The following is a 19258-nucleotide window of genomic DNA, read 5'->3' as shown; positions in this document are numbered from 1 at the left end:
GTTGTGACCAAACTATTTTTCGTTGGTCGAGTGGTGTCCTTATTACCAATATTGGAAAAAAAATTCAATGATCAAAAAGAAAAGGAACTGAGTTGTGCTGTTTTGACCAAACATTTATATAAAAGTTTTAACATTTTTGACTGGTCAAAACAGCACAAGTTGGAGTTATGTTAGTTTTTTAAATAGTTCTGCATACTCAACTCATTTTCGAAAAAAAAAATGGACTTATGATGTTTTATTTCATAGGATTTTTAAAAAAAATTAATCAAATATGTAGAATGGGCTTTTGGACATAAAAAAACGACACAAAATACTCTTCATATTAACTAGTTGGTGAGAATTTCATATGGGAGCTTAATTCAACTTCAACCTAATAATTGGCTCAACAGAAAAAAAAGTGTTAATAAATAGTACGCATACACCACAGTGACCGTTTAATTTAAAAATTTTCAAATTACTCTTTAGTGAGCTTTAAGAAACAAACATATAGATTCGTTTATACAGTGCAATATTAATTGATCATCAAGTCTAAAAACATTTTCATGTAACGGAAATTTTATTTTTGAAAAATCTGCAAAGCGACAATATTTTATTAATTTTATTAAAAAATTGCATTAATTTGTAGTATAAGTTAGTAATATAAGTATTAAATTTCCATTCAATTGGGAGCTAAAGAATATTATTACATATATCAAAATCAGATCCTCCCATTTTGTTTTATTTTTTACTTTCTTACTGCCCTATTCAATTTCACCAAATTTTTAATACAATGAGCTTTTATTAAAATAATTTTTTTTCTTAACAATTTTTTTACAAAATCAATTTTTTAATTGCGGGTCGGTTAACGGTTATAAAAGTGCATATCATATGGCATTCTTTTTGGAAAGTTGAAATTCATTTAAAAAGTTGGGCTTGGCAACAGCTAGAATATGGAATTTTTAATACATTAAATGCTTTAATGTTTAGTTAAATATAAAATACTAATAGTTAAATACATAGTTAAAAGCAACGAAAGAAATTTCCTTACATTATTTTCTAATTAAATGAAATGTATCTCCCCTGAGATGAAAATTCTAGTTCCACTTTTTTTACTTCTCTACTTTTAATTTTACTTTTTTTTCAACGAAATCACGCTATGGTCAGTAATATCTACTTATTTCAAGCAAGTTAAATTATGTGCAAATAAAAATGGTTTGTTTATTAAAACAAAACATAACAACTTTTCACTCTTATACAAATTCAATTGAAATATTTTTTTTTTGCAAAAAACTGTTCTACTTTTCTGAAACAGAGTTTTTCATTTCACAAAAAAAGGAACATTATAACTACAAAAGTAAACCATGAAAACCTCATTTCCATGAATGTTTTATCAACTGTTCATAATGCTTATATGATGTTGCCCTTGTGCATCAGATGCAGTGTGCATTCATACACATAAATGCCATAAACATTCTAAACAAAATCCAGCTCAGTTTTCAATCCTTAATATGCATACAAAGTTTTTTTTTTATTCAAATCCTGGTTGGATTCTACCAAAAATGAAAAGAAAAAATAACAAAATTGTTTCATTTCAGTGATTATTAAGAATTTAAAAAATCATTCATTTATTTTATGAAAAGAGTAAATATAAACTCAAATCTGTCAAAAAGGACAAAAAAGGTATAAAATTGAAAAAAAAAACTATCTTACTTAAAAGTTACTTTTTTTCAGCATGAATAATATATCACAAAAATTATATTTAAAGACATCATTAAAATTCGTCCTTTACAAAAACTTTAAAAAAGGAAAAAAAAAACTATAATAACTGAGTGAAAATGTTTTCTTACACAATTCTCTCTCCTCAAAGACATGCAATTAAGTGTAAAGTTGTATTTCTCTTCTTGTCGTTGCAGGACCAGGACAACACTGAACAAAAAAAAATTACTCAAGACATGAACGGACGACGTCAAAGGGATAAAAAATCTTCACTGGACGGAAACTTTCCTAATAATAAATTCCCTTCTGCAAAAGAATTAAATCTAAAGAATAAGTAGAAAAAAAAAATAAAATACCTAGCAAAAAAAAAAAAAAACACGAAACGAAAAACATTTTTCCCGACATCCTTTTTTTTTGTTCCTTGTAAAATAAACTTTTCAAAGAATAATTTCTCCTTCAGTGGTTTAAGGGTTGCATGTAGAAAAAGTTTCTCCGCACCCAAAGACTCCAATCCGAAGGAGACTGAAGTTTTGTTATGATGGCAGACCCTTTTGCTATATCCTTCGACTACAACAACTGAAAAAGGAAGAAGATTCAAACTTGGTATCTTTAAAACTGGTCTCGTTTGTTGTCAGGATTTCAAAGACATAGTTTTCTGAGGTTTTAGATTGTCTTCCATCTCAAAGTTCCTAGCTACCCCCCTTCCCCTCGTTATATGAATGTGAAACACGAGATATACACTCGTGGCTGCCATAAAATAACCATCGTTTGGATTAAGGAGCTAGCTATATTCCCATCCCTCTTTGCTAGCTTCCTTGATAACACACAAAACCACAAGAATGCAGTCGAGAGGATATAACGATAAAGGCGAATGAATCCCAAAGGGATATACTGATGGATACCGGAAGCACTGATATTTTCTGTGTTTGTGAAAAGAGATATCGTGTACAACATATCTCGGTTATAGAGAAGGATATATTGGTACTTACGTGATTCTGTATCGGTGAGACCTCTCTACGCCGAGCTGGACTTGATATACTGCCATTCGGTGCGGTGGCTGTGATTGACGCTGTCGTGGTTGTACCATCTCCATGATATATCGTAAATCCAGTTGCTCCTTTGTGTCCATGTCCATTTTGTGTTAGATTATTTGATGCAGTTGAAGTGCTGTAGAAGCCAGAGAGTATAGTTAGATTGGCATCAACGATAACGGTGAGACGACATGAAATGAAAAATTATTGCCGAAAAAATTGTGTTAGGAATTTATTCAAAGATTAAACATAAGGAAATTTAAGTGAAATTTTGTGAATAAGTGTTGCCAATTTTTTTGTTTTTGATTTTATTTAAAAAAAAAATCTAAGAGAAAATGAACTATTTTGCTTTATTCTTCAAAGTTAGACTTTGTTCAGAAAAATAGAAAATAAAAATGTTTGTTTTCAGAGAAGTTTTAAGGGAACCTTATAAGAACCTAAAAGGAACAACAAATTTTGCCAAATTCTAGTTCAAAGCAAATTCTAGTTAAAACTAGAGTCAAAAAAAACTTCTAAGCATTCAAAATCAAACTTTATTAAAAAAAAAAGTGGTGGTCTATGAAGTCGGTTTATGAACGATAATTTTACGTGACAACGTCATAAGAAAACAGATTGTGCGCTTTTGTAAAAAAAAAAAATGATCCAAAAATTTGTTATATGTCAACTTTCTTGTAAAAAATTTATAAGATAATAAATCTTATAGTAAAGTAGGTACTTAAACTTAAGATTAAGACCTTACATATTAATATCTGTATATTTTGTAAAAAAAAAAACGGAATAACGTTTTGAATCCTATCATATTTTACAAGAAAAAGCTAAAAAAAAAATAACTTTTTTTTCTTTTCTCATTAAATCAATTTTTTATATGAAAAGCTTACAAAAAAATTAAACAAATTAATTAAGCCATATTTGAATTTTTACAATGCGTAAAAGGTATAAAAATAATTTATTGAAAACAATCATTTTTCATGAAAAAGTGAAAAAATCTTTTTTTCTTCTAACAACATAAAATCCATCTTTTATACAAAAACCCATACCTAATTAATTGTATATAATCTGAAAGCCTGTAGTTTCACAAGAAAAAGAAAAATATTTTCATATCAACCATGACTGCACGACATCTACAAAACGAGCTAGAATTTTTTGAACTCAATCAATTTTCATCAAAAAAAGCAAAAAAAAAAAACAATATTTTTTATCTTCTGACACTATTATTAAATCCATTTTTTATATGACAACCTATTATAAATCTTATGTCATCTAAAAGCTTATTATTTCACCTTTTATATGACGCTTCAATCATATTTCTACGATGCCTAAAAAAAAAGTTAGAATTTTTAATAGGCCACCCATGTCGAAAGTTCAAACTGATATTACGGTTCTTCCCACACTGGTGGCAACAGACCAACACAAATATTTTGAGGAATTTTGAAGTTCTTAGATTTAACATTATGTAGCTTGTAGTAAATGTACCTTTATCATCAAGCTCAATAAACTCAAATAAAATTTGTATATGCTCTAGATAAAAAAAGAACGTGTTGAAAAAAAAGAACTTTATTTTATAGTTACCTCAAAATTTTAAATACGAAATTAATTTTAATTTTGTACAAAACTAGTCCTGTCTAATATCTATCTACAAAATAAATTCCATTCATTTATCTGTTGAAGAAAAAAAGATAAAAATAAAAAACGGTCAAAAAACTTGGGACAAAAAAACTTGTTTTTCTTGTTATTTAGTCAAAAATCATTTTAGAATACCAATTTGCATGCATGCGCATGGCCATTACTTTTTCCTTTAAGTTTTAGAATTTTTTGAACGCTCCAAAAAAATTACTAAAATAAAAAACCACATAAAAATATCCCTAAAATTGGGTGTTTTTCAAAAATTCATATTTCGAAACACAGAGACTAAAAAAAAATCTGTATCAGAACCCTAATTTTTTGTATTATGTTTTGAATGTTTAGAAAATAGCCACTTTTATACCCTATTTAATAATTGAATTTTTCAAAATCCTTCATTTGTATTCACCTTATGTTATTATCTTTCAAAGCTATAGAAAATTTTTGTATCCCCAATAGTTTATTTTTAATTTTTAATTGAAATTTTAAGTGGAACGGGTTTATCGATTTATAAGACGTTAGAACATCAAAAATTAAGAAAAATGAATACAGAACGAAAAAATACCAATAAAGTGTCAACCCTAATTTGGTTTGGTACCAAAAGCTAGAAAAGATTAAAGTTAACTTCAGATTTAGCACCCCTTCCGCTATTGTAATGACTTCCATTGCGCTTTATCGAAGAATACGTATAAATTTTCTACTCACAAGAAATTTCAAGAAGGCAAAAGTCTTGTAATGCCCTGAAGCCAGTGAAAAGCATGTGAATTTGAAACACCATTTCCACTATGTGCTAAGTACTTTAAGCATATTCGTGACTTGAGGTAGTTTTGTTTTTGGAAAATTCGAGGCGGAAGTGTAACCCACAGGCGAATTTCCTTCTAGTCAAACAATATTGCTTCGGTGGATAGTAAAACTCAAAGCACACAATTGCAGTTAATAAATTATGTAGAAGGTGGATAAGTTGGTACATCTATGTGTAGCAATTGGATAGAACAAAATTAATACCCTATAGGGAGGAATCTACAGCAAATACTATTACAATCCAAATCGATGACCTAGTTAGTTAATGGTGGACCTTTTGGGTGCATAATAAAGGAAGTGATATGGACTCGTTGGTAGAAGGTATACAATCTATGTTCTTATAATCCACTTGGCGTTTTACTGAATGTTTCATTAGTGTTTTTCTATTGAAATACAATTCAGGAGAGAGTTTAAGGAGAATAAATACAAAGGTAAAAGTAGATAGAAGTAGCAAATGCTTTATAGACAAAGTGGGAGGTTTCGAAAGAGGATGATATATAATTAACTTGACTTGATTGCGGTTGTTTATTGTTAGTGAATTGGCTGCCTGAAGGTAGATTGAATTCGATGTAATGACCTGAGATAATAAAATTCGTGAATACACAGATACATATATTGGAAAAAACTTGTGTGCGGATAAATGCTGGCATTTCAAAAACCCAAGGATAGCAATTTTTCATGTTAGTATTGCAGTATAAATACAAAGGAATTTCTTAAATTTACCAATGAACTTTTGAAACTGAAAAATATTGCAGAAAAAACAACGATGTGCGATTATCGTTATCAAGGACTCTATTCTCTTTAACCAACTTTAAAATTACGATGTTATAGTGTAAAAATGCCAAATAGAAACCAATTTTGAAATAAAATATTGTGCAAAATGTACCTACTATTAAAAGGGCACACTTTTTATATTAACATGCTTTATTTGCTAAAAATTCACTTTAAATAGTCAATTTGATTATATTTTACTTCAAAATTTTATGTTTATAGGGCATTTCTTGTCAATTTGATATATTTTTTTACCAAACATTTCCGAGGAAAAAGCAAAAAAATAAAAACTCCTAGTAGGTATCTATTTGTCAAATTTTATTTTTTAATTGGTTTGGCTACTATTTTAGTTTAAATTTTTTTTTTCTTTTTTGCAACCCTGAGCATTTTTTGCGATTATCTCAAAACTAATTTTTTTGACAAAAATTTTTAAATTTCTTACTGAATATTTTAAGAAACATTTTCTACAAAGTAGCGTACCTTGATAATTTTTTTTATGATAAATGTTTTTGCTTCAAAAATTTCGGTAAGAAGTTTAATTTATTTTTTCATGTGAATAAAAAAAAAATTGAACTAGGTATATGTACATTAGGGTGTCCGTTATTTCCCAAAGTGATGTTTTCGGGGGAGACACCCCCTAGATTGAAAGTTTAGGGCCTAAATAAGGGGAATTTAGCAAAAAAAATTTTTTGGGCGTCATTAACCCGTGCCTCATAAAATTTTTTTTCTCTCAAGTTAAATCATTTATTTTTAATAGGTTTGATAATTCTGGTTGGAAAACATATACTTTAAAAGATCACATTCAAAATTTCCCGTTAAAAAATTTTTTTATATTTTATTTCGGTTTTTGAAATTATTCGCTGTTTTCATAGTTTTAGCTTTCACCTATCACACAATTTTAAATGCAGTTTTAATAGTTTTTAATTCTTTTCAAATATTGCATTCAAAAATGTGTGTATAAATCAAAAATTTTAATTTTTTTTAATTTTTATTTGAAATTTTTGCCGTTTTTATACGTTTAAATTTATTTTTCTCGAACTACAAAACTACATAATTTTTATTTAATTTTGTTTAAAAATTATCCACCTAAAAAATGACAGAAAAAAAATGCAAACAAAAAAGGGTTAAGTATTTAAGAAAGAAACTGGATGCGAATTGGATGAAAAAAGAGGAAAAAGCTAGCCTAGAACCAAGCAAAAAAAGAAAAAAATTTTTAAATCTGGTCGCTACAAATCGGCTGAGAATTGACTGAGAAAAAAAACAATTTCAACTTAATACAGAAATGCAAAAATTTTATATAGAACTCTTACCCCATTGAGGGCAGAATGAAATTTATCTGTTAGTTTTGTACCCAAGTGTTCAAACTTTGTTTAAAATAAAATATTCTTGTTCATCAAATCGATGCCTAAGTGAAAAAATTGGTACAAAAAAAAATATATTTTTAAAAATACTGAGTTTCTTAAGTCTAGTCACGTTATCAAAACTAGGCATTACATTTCCTAATTTTTGTCAACATATGTACCTAAGTACCTATTGCAATTTTTAGAACTTCTTATGATGTGAAAGTAAAATGTATTAAAAAATTAAAAAACACCTCATCCCTGAAATGTTCCTTGCTTCTTTTCGTTTTTGGCAATATTTTTCTACGATCGTAGCTGAGTTTTTTTTTTAGATCCTATTAAAAAGCAATAGTTTAATCATATAAAAAATTTAAAAACTTACAATTGTTTCCATTAATTTTTTTTATTAAAAATAAGGTAATTTTTTCAATTTGTTTAAGCCAAAAAAAAACAAAACTTTCATTGAAACAAAATACGACTTACCTACTTGAAACATACATTTTTAGAAAATTTTATCGAAATCTAACTCTTTTTAAAGATAAGAATACCTAAAAAAATAATATATGACTTTTTCTCAATATTTTTCAGGTTATGTAAGAAAATGATCCATAAAAAAGTTGAAGATCTTTTAATTATCTATCTACAGTTTTTACAATATAATTTTTTATCGGTAAAGGGATAAAATTGTCATTTAGAAATCCAATTTTTTAAGACATCCCCCCTTTCTCCTCCTCGACCCAACTTATCTGTCTGTCCCTTATCAATGCCATTTATTCTAAATTTCTTCATTCACTCATTTTTCTCTAATAAATCAAGGGGCAAGGTAGTGCCCAGCCAAGTTCTCTAGCTACTTTATCACTACACCCTTATTTACAGGAAAGAACTCAGGACATTTTTGACCCCCCTATAACTTCTATACCAAATATGACAGAAACTCGCTCCATTTGTTGAACTAGACAAAAACAAACTCCTCATAAAATTTCAGCTACTTAGGACAAAAACCGTAACTGACTGACTGACTCACTCACTGACAGATCATCAAAATTATGGAGAACTTCCAGCTATACCAGAAACTTGAAATTTTACACGTTGATGGGACTTGTGATGTATACAAAGGCAAAAATCGAAAATTTCAGAAATTCAATTCAGGGGGCGTGGTAACCGCCCATTTTCGACGAATTTTCATCAATTATTATAGACCACTTCTGATTATCGTAGAATCTTGAAACTTGGTAGAATGATAGAGCTGGTAGTTTATACAAAGGAAACAAAAATTAAATCTGAGAATTTTAGCCAGGGGGCGTGGCAACCGCCCATTTTCGTTAAATTTTCATCAAAAATAGAGATTTTAAATTCTACCGCAATACCTTGCAATAAAAGTAGTGAAATCACACCAAAAACATTAATGTTAAAAAAAGAGCCAAGTTCTCCTATGTTTAAATTATGCTGGCACAAAAAGTACTGAGATATAAAAGTGTACCAAGTTCTAAAGTTTGGTTTCAAATTTGATTTTTTACTTGGCAATTTTTGAAATAACTTTAAAAATCGGCAATTAAAAGAAAAATTATCAAGAGAACAATCAAAATTGACTGATACAAATTTGAAACCAAACTTTAGAACTTGGTACACTTTTATATCTCAGTACTTTTTGTGCCAGCATAATTTCAACTTGGCTTTTTTTTAACAGTAATGTTTTTGTTGTGATTTTGTCTTTCTAAAATTATTTGTACTGGATGCATTGTCAAATTGTCTAGTTCTAAAGCTAGAACTACATCGAAACACAAAGTCGAAAAAAGTATAAAAAGTAAACAAAAGTACAAAATAACAAAAACAATTTTATTTGACATTTAAAAATTATTTGAAAAATTACAAACTTTTTTGTACCTTTTTCACTTTGTGTTTCTATGTAGTTCAGACTAAACATTCAGGTGACAATTTTACCACTTCTAACTTTTGTTCAGAATTGCTTAAAATAGGATTATGCATGAAATTGATTAAGATTGTTCTGGACTTTTTAGAACCATTATATTCTTAACTATGGAAAAGCAATTTATTTGAATCAATTTTTTATTCTTGAAAAAAATTACTGCTTATTTTTATTGTTGCAATGACTATTGATTGCATACTCAACAAAAGAGACCAAACCAAAATGGTCTACTCTTATAAATTTAATTAAATACAATGAACTTCTTGTCTGTATGTTTCCAGTTTGTTAACCAATCATTTCTTAGTTCACAGATCCTTCCTCATCAAACAGATGGTTCAATTAAAATAAAGGTGCCTTTTCAAACTATTATAAACATCAAACCAACAATTATTCAAATGCAACCTCATAGTCCTTCATTGTAACTAGAAACTTTAAGGTATCCTTAGAAGATAATTGCTATATTGCACAAGTAGTAGATACAAAAGTTCCTATTGAAATGTTAAAATCAGAAAACAATTTGATGATCCTTGAGTATTATTTTTGCTTAACTCTATAGATACTTCTACAAAACTACTCTATCGCCCTTATAATGAATGAGGTTTTCCCAATAGAAGAAGAAGAAAGTTCATGTATAAATATTAGCCTTAAACACAAATAATTGCTTTTTCCCAATGAACAAAATTTAACTTTTGTATCCTGTGTGGCTTAGGATTTTCATAAACAAAATCCAATTACTTTTAACTTCAAAAAGTTTCAATTCTGGTCCAGAGTAGCTTTCAAAATATAAACTTTCATCTATGGAAATTAAGTTTTAAGCCTCAGTAAATCCTTTTAACCACATCTTCTATCAATATATCCAAATCCTGGATGCAACTAAAACCAACAAAGCATTTAAATATTGACATGGCAAAAGTAAGATAGGTCCCAAAAACTAATTGGAATTATATAAATCCAAATCAAAATTTGTATAAACTCTGCATCAGGAGAATATTGAATATTAAATTGGATGATTTAACATTTATTTACCTAGTCTCTGCAACAGGTGAAGTTAAGATGATAATCTCAGCCTCGAGGAGAGAAAAACAATAGGATTTCCCAAGTTATTTCGAAAAGGTGTATCACGTAAGCGATTTATATGCTTCAAATATTATGAAATCCTTCGTCCCTACAGCAAATATTATTTCACCTTTTTTTTTTTGTACCTTAAGGTTCCAATCCAGTTCGGTATTAATACACGCAATGATTTTAAATTATTTATTGCAATATTATAGCAAGAAGATAGAAAGGAGAAGAGGTTAAGGAAATACCAGAACGAGCGGTGGTGGGGTTAAAAAGCAGCAATAAATTCTTATGCTTCCAAAAATTCATTCATATTTCATGCGTTGATCCCCAAATGGGATAAAAATTATTCATAAAGAGTGCTCTCTGTACAGGAATTGAAGGATATTTTCTTCAATAATATTTCGAAAAAAAAGAGAGAAGTATAACGCAATTTCCTTAACCAATCAGAAGAGGAAAAAACCTAGACCAGGTCATAAATTCCTTAAACGGTTTTATTATACACCTTTTCCTCTTCCTATGAGAGTCCTCGGGTTGATCTTAAAGGATGTATATCCCAATACCAATGACAATGACCATAACAAGGATAGTGCGAGTAAATCCCATTGCCAACTATAAGAGGAGAATATATTTAAACATGGGTATTGTCTGGAGAGCCAAAGAACCAGACGAGACATCGAACACAAGAAAAAAAGGACGAACGAAGGAAAAGGATTTCCTTATAGTTGATCGATACATGATGCATGAATTTAAGATGAAATTGGATCTGGAGAGAGGAAAAAATATTGACCCAAAAGGATGTTTTAAAAATGAACAAATTCCTTTTCACCAAACTGATGTGTATACCTTTTTTCGTATATGAACAGGAACACAAGTCACTGGAATAAATTCAATTCAATTCGATTGATGGAATCCTTTCATATTGAATCTTTTATGAGTGAAGATTTTTGGGTCTACAAATAGAAACCCAATTGTCCAAGATTTTCTCAATTTAATTTTTCGTCCTTTTTAGTAACAAAACAAGAAAGATTTAAAAATGATGTTTATCTGTTGGGTTTTTTTGGATACTAAAATTAGAATCAATTCGATTATGTCAGTGGTTCATTCATTTATTTCTATGGTAGAAATCCTTTCAATCACTTATAATGAATTTAACAAAATTTCAACAAAAAAGGATATCCTTAGACAGTTTATGAAAGAACCAAACAAACAAAATAAATTGCACGACTGGGGTCGCACGTACTTGCTCTTATGCTTAAAGTAACTATAATGTTAAAGCTTTTTATTCAAGAAATTTAAAATTCGATATCTTGAAGAAATTTCATAAGTAGTATAAAAAAATTAAATCTGTTTTTATAATTAATAAAACTCCGTTTTAAAATATCTTAAAAAAAAAAACAAATATGCCATTTTATTTCTTGTATAAAAAGGTATTTTTAGAAAAAAAATTTTGAAAATTGTAGGAGCCGTTTTTTAAAAAAATAATTTTTTATATATAAAATTTTTTTAAAATTTTTCAAAAAAAAAGTTGGTATGCCATTTTGAAGAAATAATTAATTTACACATAAAAACTAAATTTCAAAATTTTTCATTGATCCGTTTTCAAAAAATTGATTTTTCAAAAAAAATTTTTGAAATATTTTTTAAAAAACCAAAAATGCGTTTTTTGAAAATTTTCTAAAATTTTAATATTATCTTTACTTACACACTTTTGTATAAAAATTTTCATTTAAATCGGGTTAATTTTGTACGAGATATTCAGAAACGAAAAAAACCGTTCTATGACATGTACCGTTAATAACGGTACAAAAAATATTTTTTTTATTTAAAAAGTTGGCCCTTATGTGTAGTATTACACACAAAAATTTTAATCAAAATCGTTAGAGCCGTTTTTGAAAAAAATTAACTTTTCTATTTCCGTTATATGGCAGGTACCGTTAGTTTTGGTCATAAAAAAAAAATTTCAATTTCCCCTCTAGGGAATCACCAAAAACTGCTAACTACCAAGTTTGAAGAAAATCACTTCACTCGTTTAGGCTGCAGCTCCAGATAGAGACAGACGGACAGACAGACAGACAGACAGACAGACAGACAGACAGACAGACAGACAGAATTGCCGGACCCACTTTTTTGGCATTCTCCATCATGGTAATGTCATGTAAAATTGTTATCTCGAGTTCGATTTTTTTTACGAATCCTAAACTTGCCCTATAGTACCTATATCGCAAGTAAAAAATGGGGAGACAAAATGTCTAGAAGAGGAAAAACTTTTTTTTAGATTCAATCAATAATATTTGACAGTCCTTATATATCGGGGATAACCTCGAAGGACTTTTGTTGGTCTGCTCCATTCAATGCGGTATGATTTTGATTGGGGGAATAACTTTCTTCCATGTGTGAGATATTTGACATCGATTTGACATCTCGATCATTAATCGAGACACCCTTCTTCAAATATTGAATTTTATTTCACTTTTTTCTTTCTTTGTTAAGTTCAACAAAAAAAGACGATATAACTTTGAAAGGACACTCCTAATCGAATACTTTTATTTTGTGAAAGTTTTGTTATATTTCTGACTTTCATTTATTTATGAAAGTAATTATGTGTGGTTGAAGAATTTCGATTTATAAAAAAGAAAACAATTTAACTTACCCATTAGAAGAATTTTTATTTTTGTTTCCTTTTTTTCGGGGACGAACAATATGATTTTCCATCCATGATCGAATTTTGGAACCAAACATTATTAGTCAAAGTACAAAGAATTTTTTTAATTTTTTTTTTTTTTGTTTTCTAATTTAACTTTTTTAGCACAGTCTTTTTTTGTATTGTAAAAGTTTTTTTTTTTTAACTTTTTTAATTTATTGCACTTTTATATTTAGTTATTTGAGTGTTTTTTAGTTTCTTAAGTTATCAATTGCACAGTTAAGTTTTGTAAAAATGTTTTTTTTTTTTTGTTTTGTTTAATTTTAAATTTTACAAATAATACTTTTTTTTATTGTTGTTTTGTATGTTTTATTATTATTATTTGTATAGATTCCTGTAGTCAAAGTTTTCTTTACGGGACGGATTTTTATTTATTGTTGGGAATTAAATCTGAAATGAGAAAAAATAAAATAATGATTAATATAATTTTTTTTTTTTTGAATTTACTTAGGTAAATTTTAAAAGTAAAAATTACATTAATGTTTTGTGGGTGGCTTGTTAAAAACCTTGGAACTCAGAAATTTGTTCATCAATTTTTAAATATCATTGAACTCACTGATGGACGATTTGGTGTTAAAAACTCTTATCGACATTTTTCATGTTAAAAACTCTTTAATAAATTGTTAATAAGGTGTAAAAATGGTGTAAAACGGTAAAGACCTAAAATATTCCTTCATTTTGACAGATTCCCACTCGAAGTAGTAATTTTGTAAAGAACACTTCAGTCTACGGCATGAAATTGTAGCAAACGGTTATAATTAGGTACTTAAAAATTTTTTCAAATATCATTAAAATGCAAACAGCTAATTCCGAAGAGTTGAATTGTGCTCCCCAAATCCAATTCAAAATTTGTGGGTTGTAGGACCATATGTATGCGAACCTTACAGAACACCGTGTCGCGTCGCCATTAGATTCCCCATGTATCAGTAAGTTTTTTTTTTTTCCATAACCTAAAGAATACGTATACCCACAGCCACAGTACAGTTTTCAAAATTTCTGACATATGACCAAATAACTTATAAGTTTGTTATAAGCAATTTTTCAATAGGTAAGTGTAAAAATATTCAAACACTTTTCAAAAATATAAGTATGCCATTCAAATAAAACAATTAATCGACTCATAAAGTTTAAAAAAAAAAAAATCATATAGTAGAGTAACTAAAGCAAATTATTAGGGAGCCCGGCCGAACAGCTCTGATCTTGACGATTTTTTTTTTTAACGTAGGTAATTAAAAATACTTTAAAGTCTATAGATTAAAAATTGGCGGTGTTGCCGTATTGTTTTTTTAAAATTAAAATTAATTTTTTTTTTAACAAAACCATTTTTTTGCTTAAATTTCATTAAACAAATGATTGCAAAAGATTCTCTAGGTAATTTAAGGAAAATATATAAAAGGCAGTAAGGGACAATCTTCCATCGTTTAAGCGATAAATGCAATTTTCTAACATTCTGACCTCAAACACAAAAAAAATATTTTGAAAACAACGGCAACACCTACGATATTTTAAAATACATTTTTAAAAAGCCAGAAGCTCATTCTTATCTCTTAAATTTAAATCCACTAAATTTAATCAATACTTTTTGAAAAAAATGGTCCTCAAACTCAGAATTAAAAAAAAATTTTATTAGAAAAATTTAAAATGACTTTTTTCCAAACTTTTTCTAATAAAATATGAATTTACCTATTTAAAAAAAATGATTTGCCATAAATATTATCAGTTGAATTTCGAAGCAAAAAAGGTAAAATATAGCACACTTTTGAAAAAAAAAATTAAAAATTACTTCAATTTCAATGGTTTTTTTTTTATTAAAACTGCATTTTTGCATTGAAATAATTAATTTTCTCAAAGACTGTGGTAAATAGGAACTTTAAATTTTTGCTATTTAAATTTCAACAGTAAGGGTTATTAAATGAATAAAAAATATTTTTATGTTTAGATGTTGAACTTTAAAAAAAAAAATAAGTTACATTTTTTTTCAAAACTTTTATTAAAAAAAGTTCTTCGAAAATGAAATACTTTTTAATTTTTTTCATAAACCGTAATACATTTATTGACATTTCCTTTTATAATTTGAAATCATAGTAAATGCGGCCAAAAAAATTTGAAAATAAATGCATTTTATATTACGACCAAGTTTAAAAAACGACATGTTAAAATTTTTTCCATAATTTTTTTTTTTTTTTTTAATCTGAGTTCAATTACCATTCTTTCAAAAGCCGTTCATTCAATTAACTTAATTTTAATTTTACATATATGACTAAGCTTCTAGCTTTAAAAAAATATATATTTGAATATTGTAGGTGTTGCCGTTGTGTTCAAATATTTTTTTTTTTTTTGTGTTTGAAGTCAATTAATAAGAAAATTGCATCTATCGATTAATCTATGGAAGATTGTCCCTCACTCCCATATATATTTTTCCTTGAATTTCCTAGACAATCTTTTGGCATCAATTAATTTATGAAATTTAAGAAAAATTTTTGAAAAAAATTTGTTTTTGTTCACAAAAATCTTCAATTAAATTTAAAAAATCAAAACGGCAACACCGTCAATTTTTAATCCATAGACTTTAAAGTATTTTTAATTACCAACGTTTGAAAAAAAAGATCATCAAAATCTAAGCTGTTCGGTCGGGTTCCCTAATTATTATTTTTAATAATCATTAACGGTTGTTCCCGATGTTTTTCCGGAATGTTCCAATTTTTGTTTTTTTGGTAATTTCCAAAAAACTGTTTTTGACCTTGCCCAACTCTTTTTGAAAATTGAATTTTTAAAAATTCTTCTTATCAATGTTCCAAACTTTCGGACCTCTTAATTCAATATACATATTTTCAAGTGCAAACGGAGAAAAATAACGCCCACGGTAACTTTACGTCTGGTATATTGAATATGGTATATGGAATAGGTTATAGAAGCAACTTTGTTCCATATAAAATTGGTTTAGAAGTATAGGTCTAAACTGTCTACGAATAAGAAAACACCCCAGTTTTTCTTACAACAGACAAAGTCATAGCTTATGACAGAACTATGAATATAGCCTATTTAATATTAAAAATCATTTAACATGCATAATTGTCCCTTAATATGTCTTTTAACTATTTACTGGTCAAGAATTTTAAAATTCAAAATTCTTATAACACATTTCTTATTTCCCATGCCAGAGGTTATTAAATTACAAATAAGTCATTTTAGAAGGATACAAAATTATTCGCCGCATGGATAAATATTTTGAAGACTTGTGTGTATTAAATATTTTTAGAAAACTTTTTTCTACCCAGAAGGGGTAATTCATTATTCAAACATTCTGACATTATAAATGCGGTAATTTATTTGAAAATCTAGAACTTTTTATTAAGTTTCCTGAAATCAAGTCAATTTTATCAAGACTTCCTGTTCAGAAGCCTATGAAATGAAAATAAACTGATTACAAAAACTTTGGTAACACTCTCTGGTAAAGACTTTTGTTTGTTTTGTTGTCAAATAAATCACCCGAAAAGCTTAAGTTCTTTATAAGAAAACAAAAGAAAGTATATTTTCAATGCCATTCAACCAGACACTGAATTCCGCACAATCCTTCAATAGGCTTAATAATGTAGCCTCTAACACCTTTTCCAATCGCTTTGTGCCAACAAAATACACATATTATTAAGTCGCATCTTTTTTGTTTGTGGCAAAAGTAAGCAAACTTACAGTCGACTTAGCATTATAATTCTGTTTTCACCCTCATTTTTGTTTTTTTTTTTCTTTTGGTATAACTCGAATACGAAGAAGAAGACAGGCTAAGTGGTATCGGGCTTCGCAAATAACATGAAAGAAATTATGAAGAATTTCCTCATAATGATTGTAATTACCCAAGCGAAATAAAGATTTTGTGCAAATGAGGCATTTCAATAGGAACTCGCCCCCATCCCAAGCCCAACTCCTATGAATAAAGATTGGAGAAGTAAGATACGAAGAAGATCGTTTTTCATCATTACTTTTACTCTATAAGGAGGTGCTGCTTTTGTATCCTTTTGTTTCTGTAAAGATATTACTTTAATAGGCAAACGGAACCCGGGAGCTATTAGAGGAGATTGACCCGAATAGTCTGAAAGGTTTAGTTGCATTGGCTGCATAAGGATCCAAGACTTTATTTAGAAAAATGCTAAAGTGACTTGAGGTTATAACCGAGCGAGCATTATCAGTTGTTTTACCCGAACAGTACTTCTTCGCCTCAGCTTCAATAGCAGAAAACTTAGATATTAAAAAAAGTGGGCGTGGCAGTGGGTGGATATAGTTCTTATAACCATTTTACTCCTTTAAAATACAATTTTACAATGATTTCTCCAAAAAATAGCAGAAAAACATGAAATGAGAATCACAAAGAACGAATACAAAATGAGAATCAACAAGAACGAACATTTTTAATGAATCTTTCGAAATTTGTTCGAAATTCCTCCAGTATTTTGATAATTTTTATGATTTTCAACTCTGCATTTTTGACTATTAGAGTGCGTTCTCGAACACACTCTGACACTTATTTGATCCACCATACGCCACTACAAGGAGGATACGAAACCGACGACGAAGACGACGATTCTTAAACGATTTATTTACTGCCTTAAGTAATAGGCCCCGGCACGAACACCATAGGCAAAATTGCTCTTACGTGAGTAGAATAAATATTCCATCATCCCCCCATCCACCCCGGATAGCCTTGTTCTCAATTAAGGTACAAATCGATGCATCAGAGAGGAAACTTATTTTGAAACATTCAGCAAAAGGGAAATTAAATAGATACGTTTTGTAGAACGACTAGCTTGATGGCGATTTATTGCCTCAAAAGAAAAACTGAATTCGGATAGGAAATATACTACCCTGGTACTGGACGGAACGGAATTCCAAACAAACCTGAGAAGGGTGCTAATTTTTCGAAAGGACAGGACTTTTTTTCACATTCGGTGTTATTTGTGTGGCTTGAGTGGTAAAATGCACGACACATTACCCAGAGTAGACAGAAGAGATAATTCAGTTGTTTTTCTTCCTTTTTTTTTTAGAGTGAAAGAGACGTACAATTTCTATTTCCTTTTCTTTTTTTCTTGTTTTTAAATTAGAATCGAAATACAAAGGGCGCAAACTTGTTTTAGGGGATTTTCTGTGATTAAGTGAAGAATGAGTAGTGGGTGAGTACTGAGTACTCTCGAGCATAGTGATGGGAGAAGAATACACAATTTAGGCCTTCGTGAACGCAGGAAATTAGGTTGTTGAGATTTATCAATGAAGTAAAGCATCTCAATTGATCCTTTTTTAATGAGTTAAACATGGGTGGCTACTGGTTAAATGTAGTAATGACGAAGAGGGTGGCACTGTGGTTTAATTAAACAGATTAATCTGTGTTTTCAAAAGTCCTTTTTTAAAAACAGTTCATTGTGTGTTGAGCTGAAACACAATCACGCTTCAGGGCGTCGCTTCGTTGCGTTACGTTGAGAAATCCTCAAAGCGCGCTTCTGTCACTTTGACTTTGAACAGCTGATTGCAACATAAAATCTGCTGTCAAATAAAAAAAAACACAGTCACTCACAAAATTATTGGGCCAAGTCTTTATCTTGATTTAATTGTGGAAAAATGAAAAAGGATATTAATGTGTTTAAAAAATGCATAGAAATTTGTTTATTCTTTAATCTTATAGTTATAAAAACAAAACCAATCAAAATATATTGTTTTTAACAATAAAACTCAGTCTAAAACATCATTAAATTTTTTTTGTTTTTAATACGTAAATTGTTTTGATTTAAAATATCTCGATGTCGTTTTTTTGTGCAAAATCTATATAGAGAAATTAAAAAACACACATAGTTTTGCAATAATTTATTTTTTTTTTATTCACATTTGGCGCAATAATAATGATGGTGACTGTAACTATGTCTGTTAAATGTCAGAAAGCGAGCAAAAGTTCAGTCTGGTTGAACTTTTGCTCGCTTTCTTACGTTTCCTTACGTATGTCAAAAAAAGCGTACGTAAGAAAAGCGTCATTGTGTGAGGATTAGAGTGACCGCAACTCCCATAGAAAAAAATTTTTGTCGAATTTTTTTCGGGGGAACCCCATAAAATGTTCCGCCTTTGCAGATTTTTAGATAGCCAAAATTTCAGCTCGATTGGATAAGTCTAAATGGTGCCGACACTCGTCATTTTATCAATTATAGAAGCACAGAGTAAAATTGACTGAAAAAAAAAAAACAAAACAAAAAGGGCACCCAGTGGGGGTTGAACCTGCTATGCCTGGATTGATAGGCGAGCGCTTTAACATCGGGCTAACTCAATGTTGACAATT

General features: G+C 28.9%; 1 protein-coding gene across 1 annotated transcript in view; it reads right to left on the bottom strand.

Annotated features, from left to right (window-relative positions):
• The window catches only part of LOC129907515 (uncharacterized), a 42516-nt gene extending 29268 nt beyond the window's left edge, over nucleotides 1-13248 (bottom strand). Inside the window, exons 1-2 of the mRNA XM_055983793.1 lie at nucleotides 12898-13248; nucleotides 2685-2862 (exon numbers count right to left, since the gene is read on the bottom strand). Of these exons, the coding sequence (XP_055839768.1) occupies nucleotides 2685-2862; nucleotides 12898-12986 (267 nt within the window). The 5' untranslated portion in view covers nucleotides 12987-13248. The remainder of the gene's footprint in view (nucleotides 1-2684; nucleotides 2863-12897) is intronic.
• Nucleotides 13249-19258: the final 6010 nt, after the last annotated feature.

The sequence above is a fragment of the Episyrphus balteatus genome, chromosome 1 (assembly GCF_945859705.1).
Source record: "Episyrphus balteatus chromosome 1, idEpiBalt1.1, whole genome shotgun sequence".
In the NCBI taxonomy this organism is placed as follows: Eukaryota; Metazoa; Arthropoda; class Insecta; order Diptera; family Syrphidae; genus Episyrphus; species Episyrphus balteatus.
Note: the sequence above shows the minus strand (reverse complement) of the source record. Positions and strands in the feature narration are given on the sequence as shown.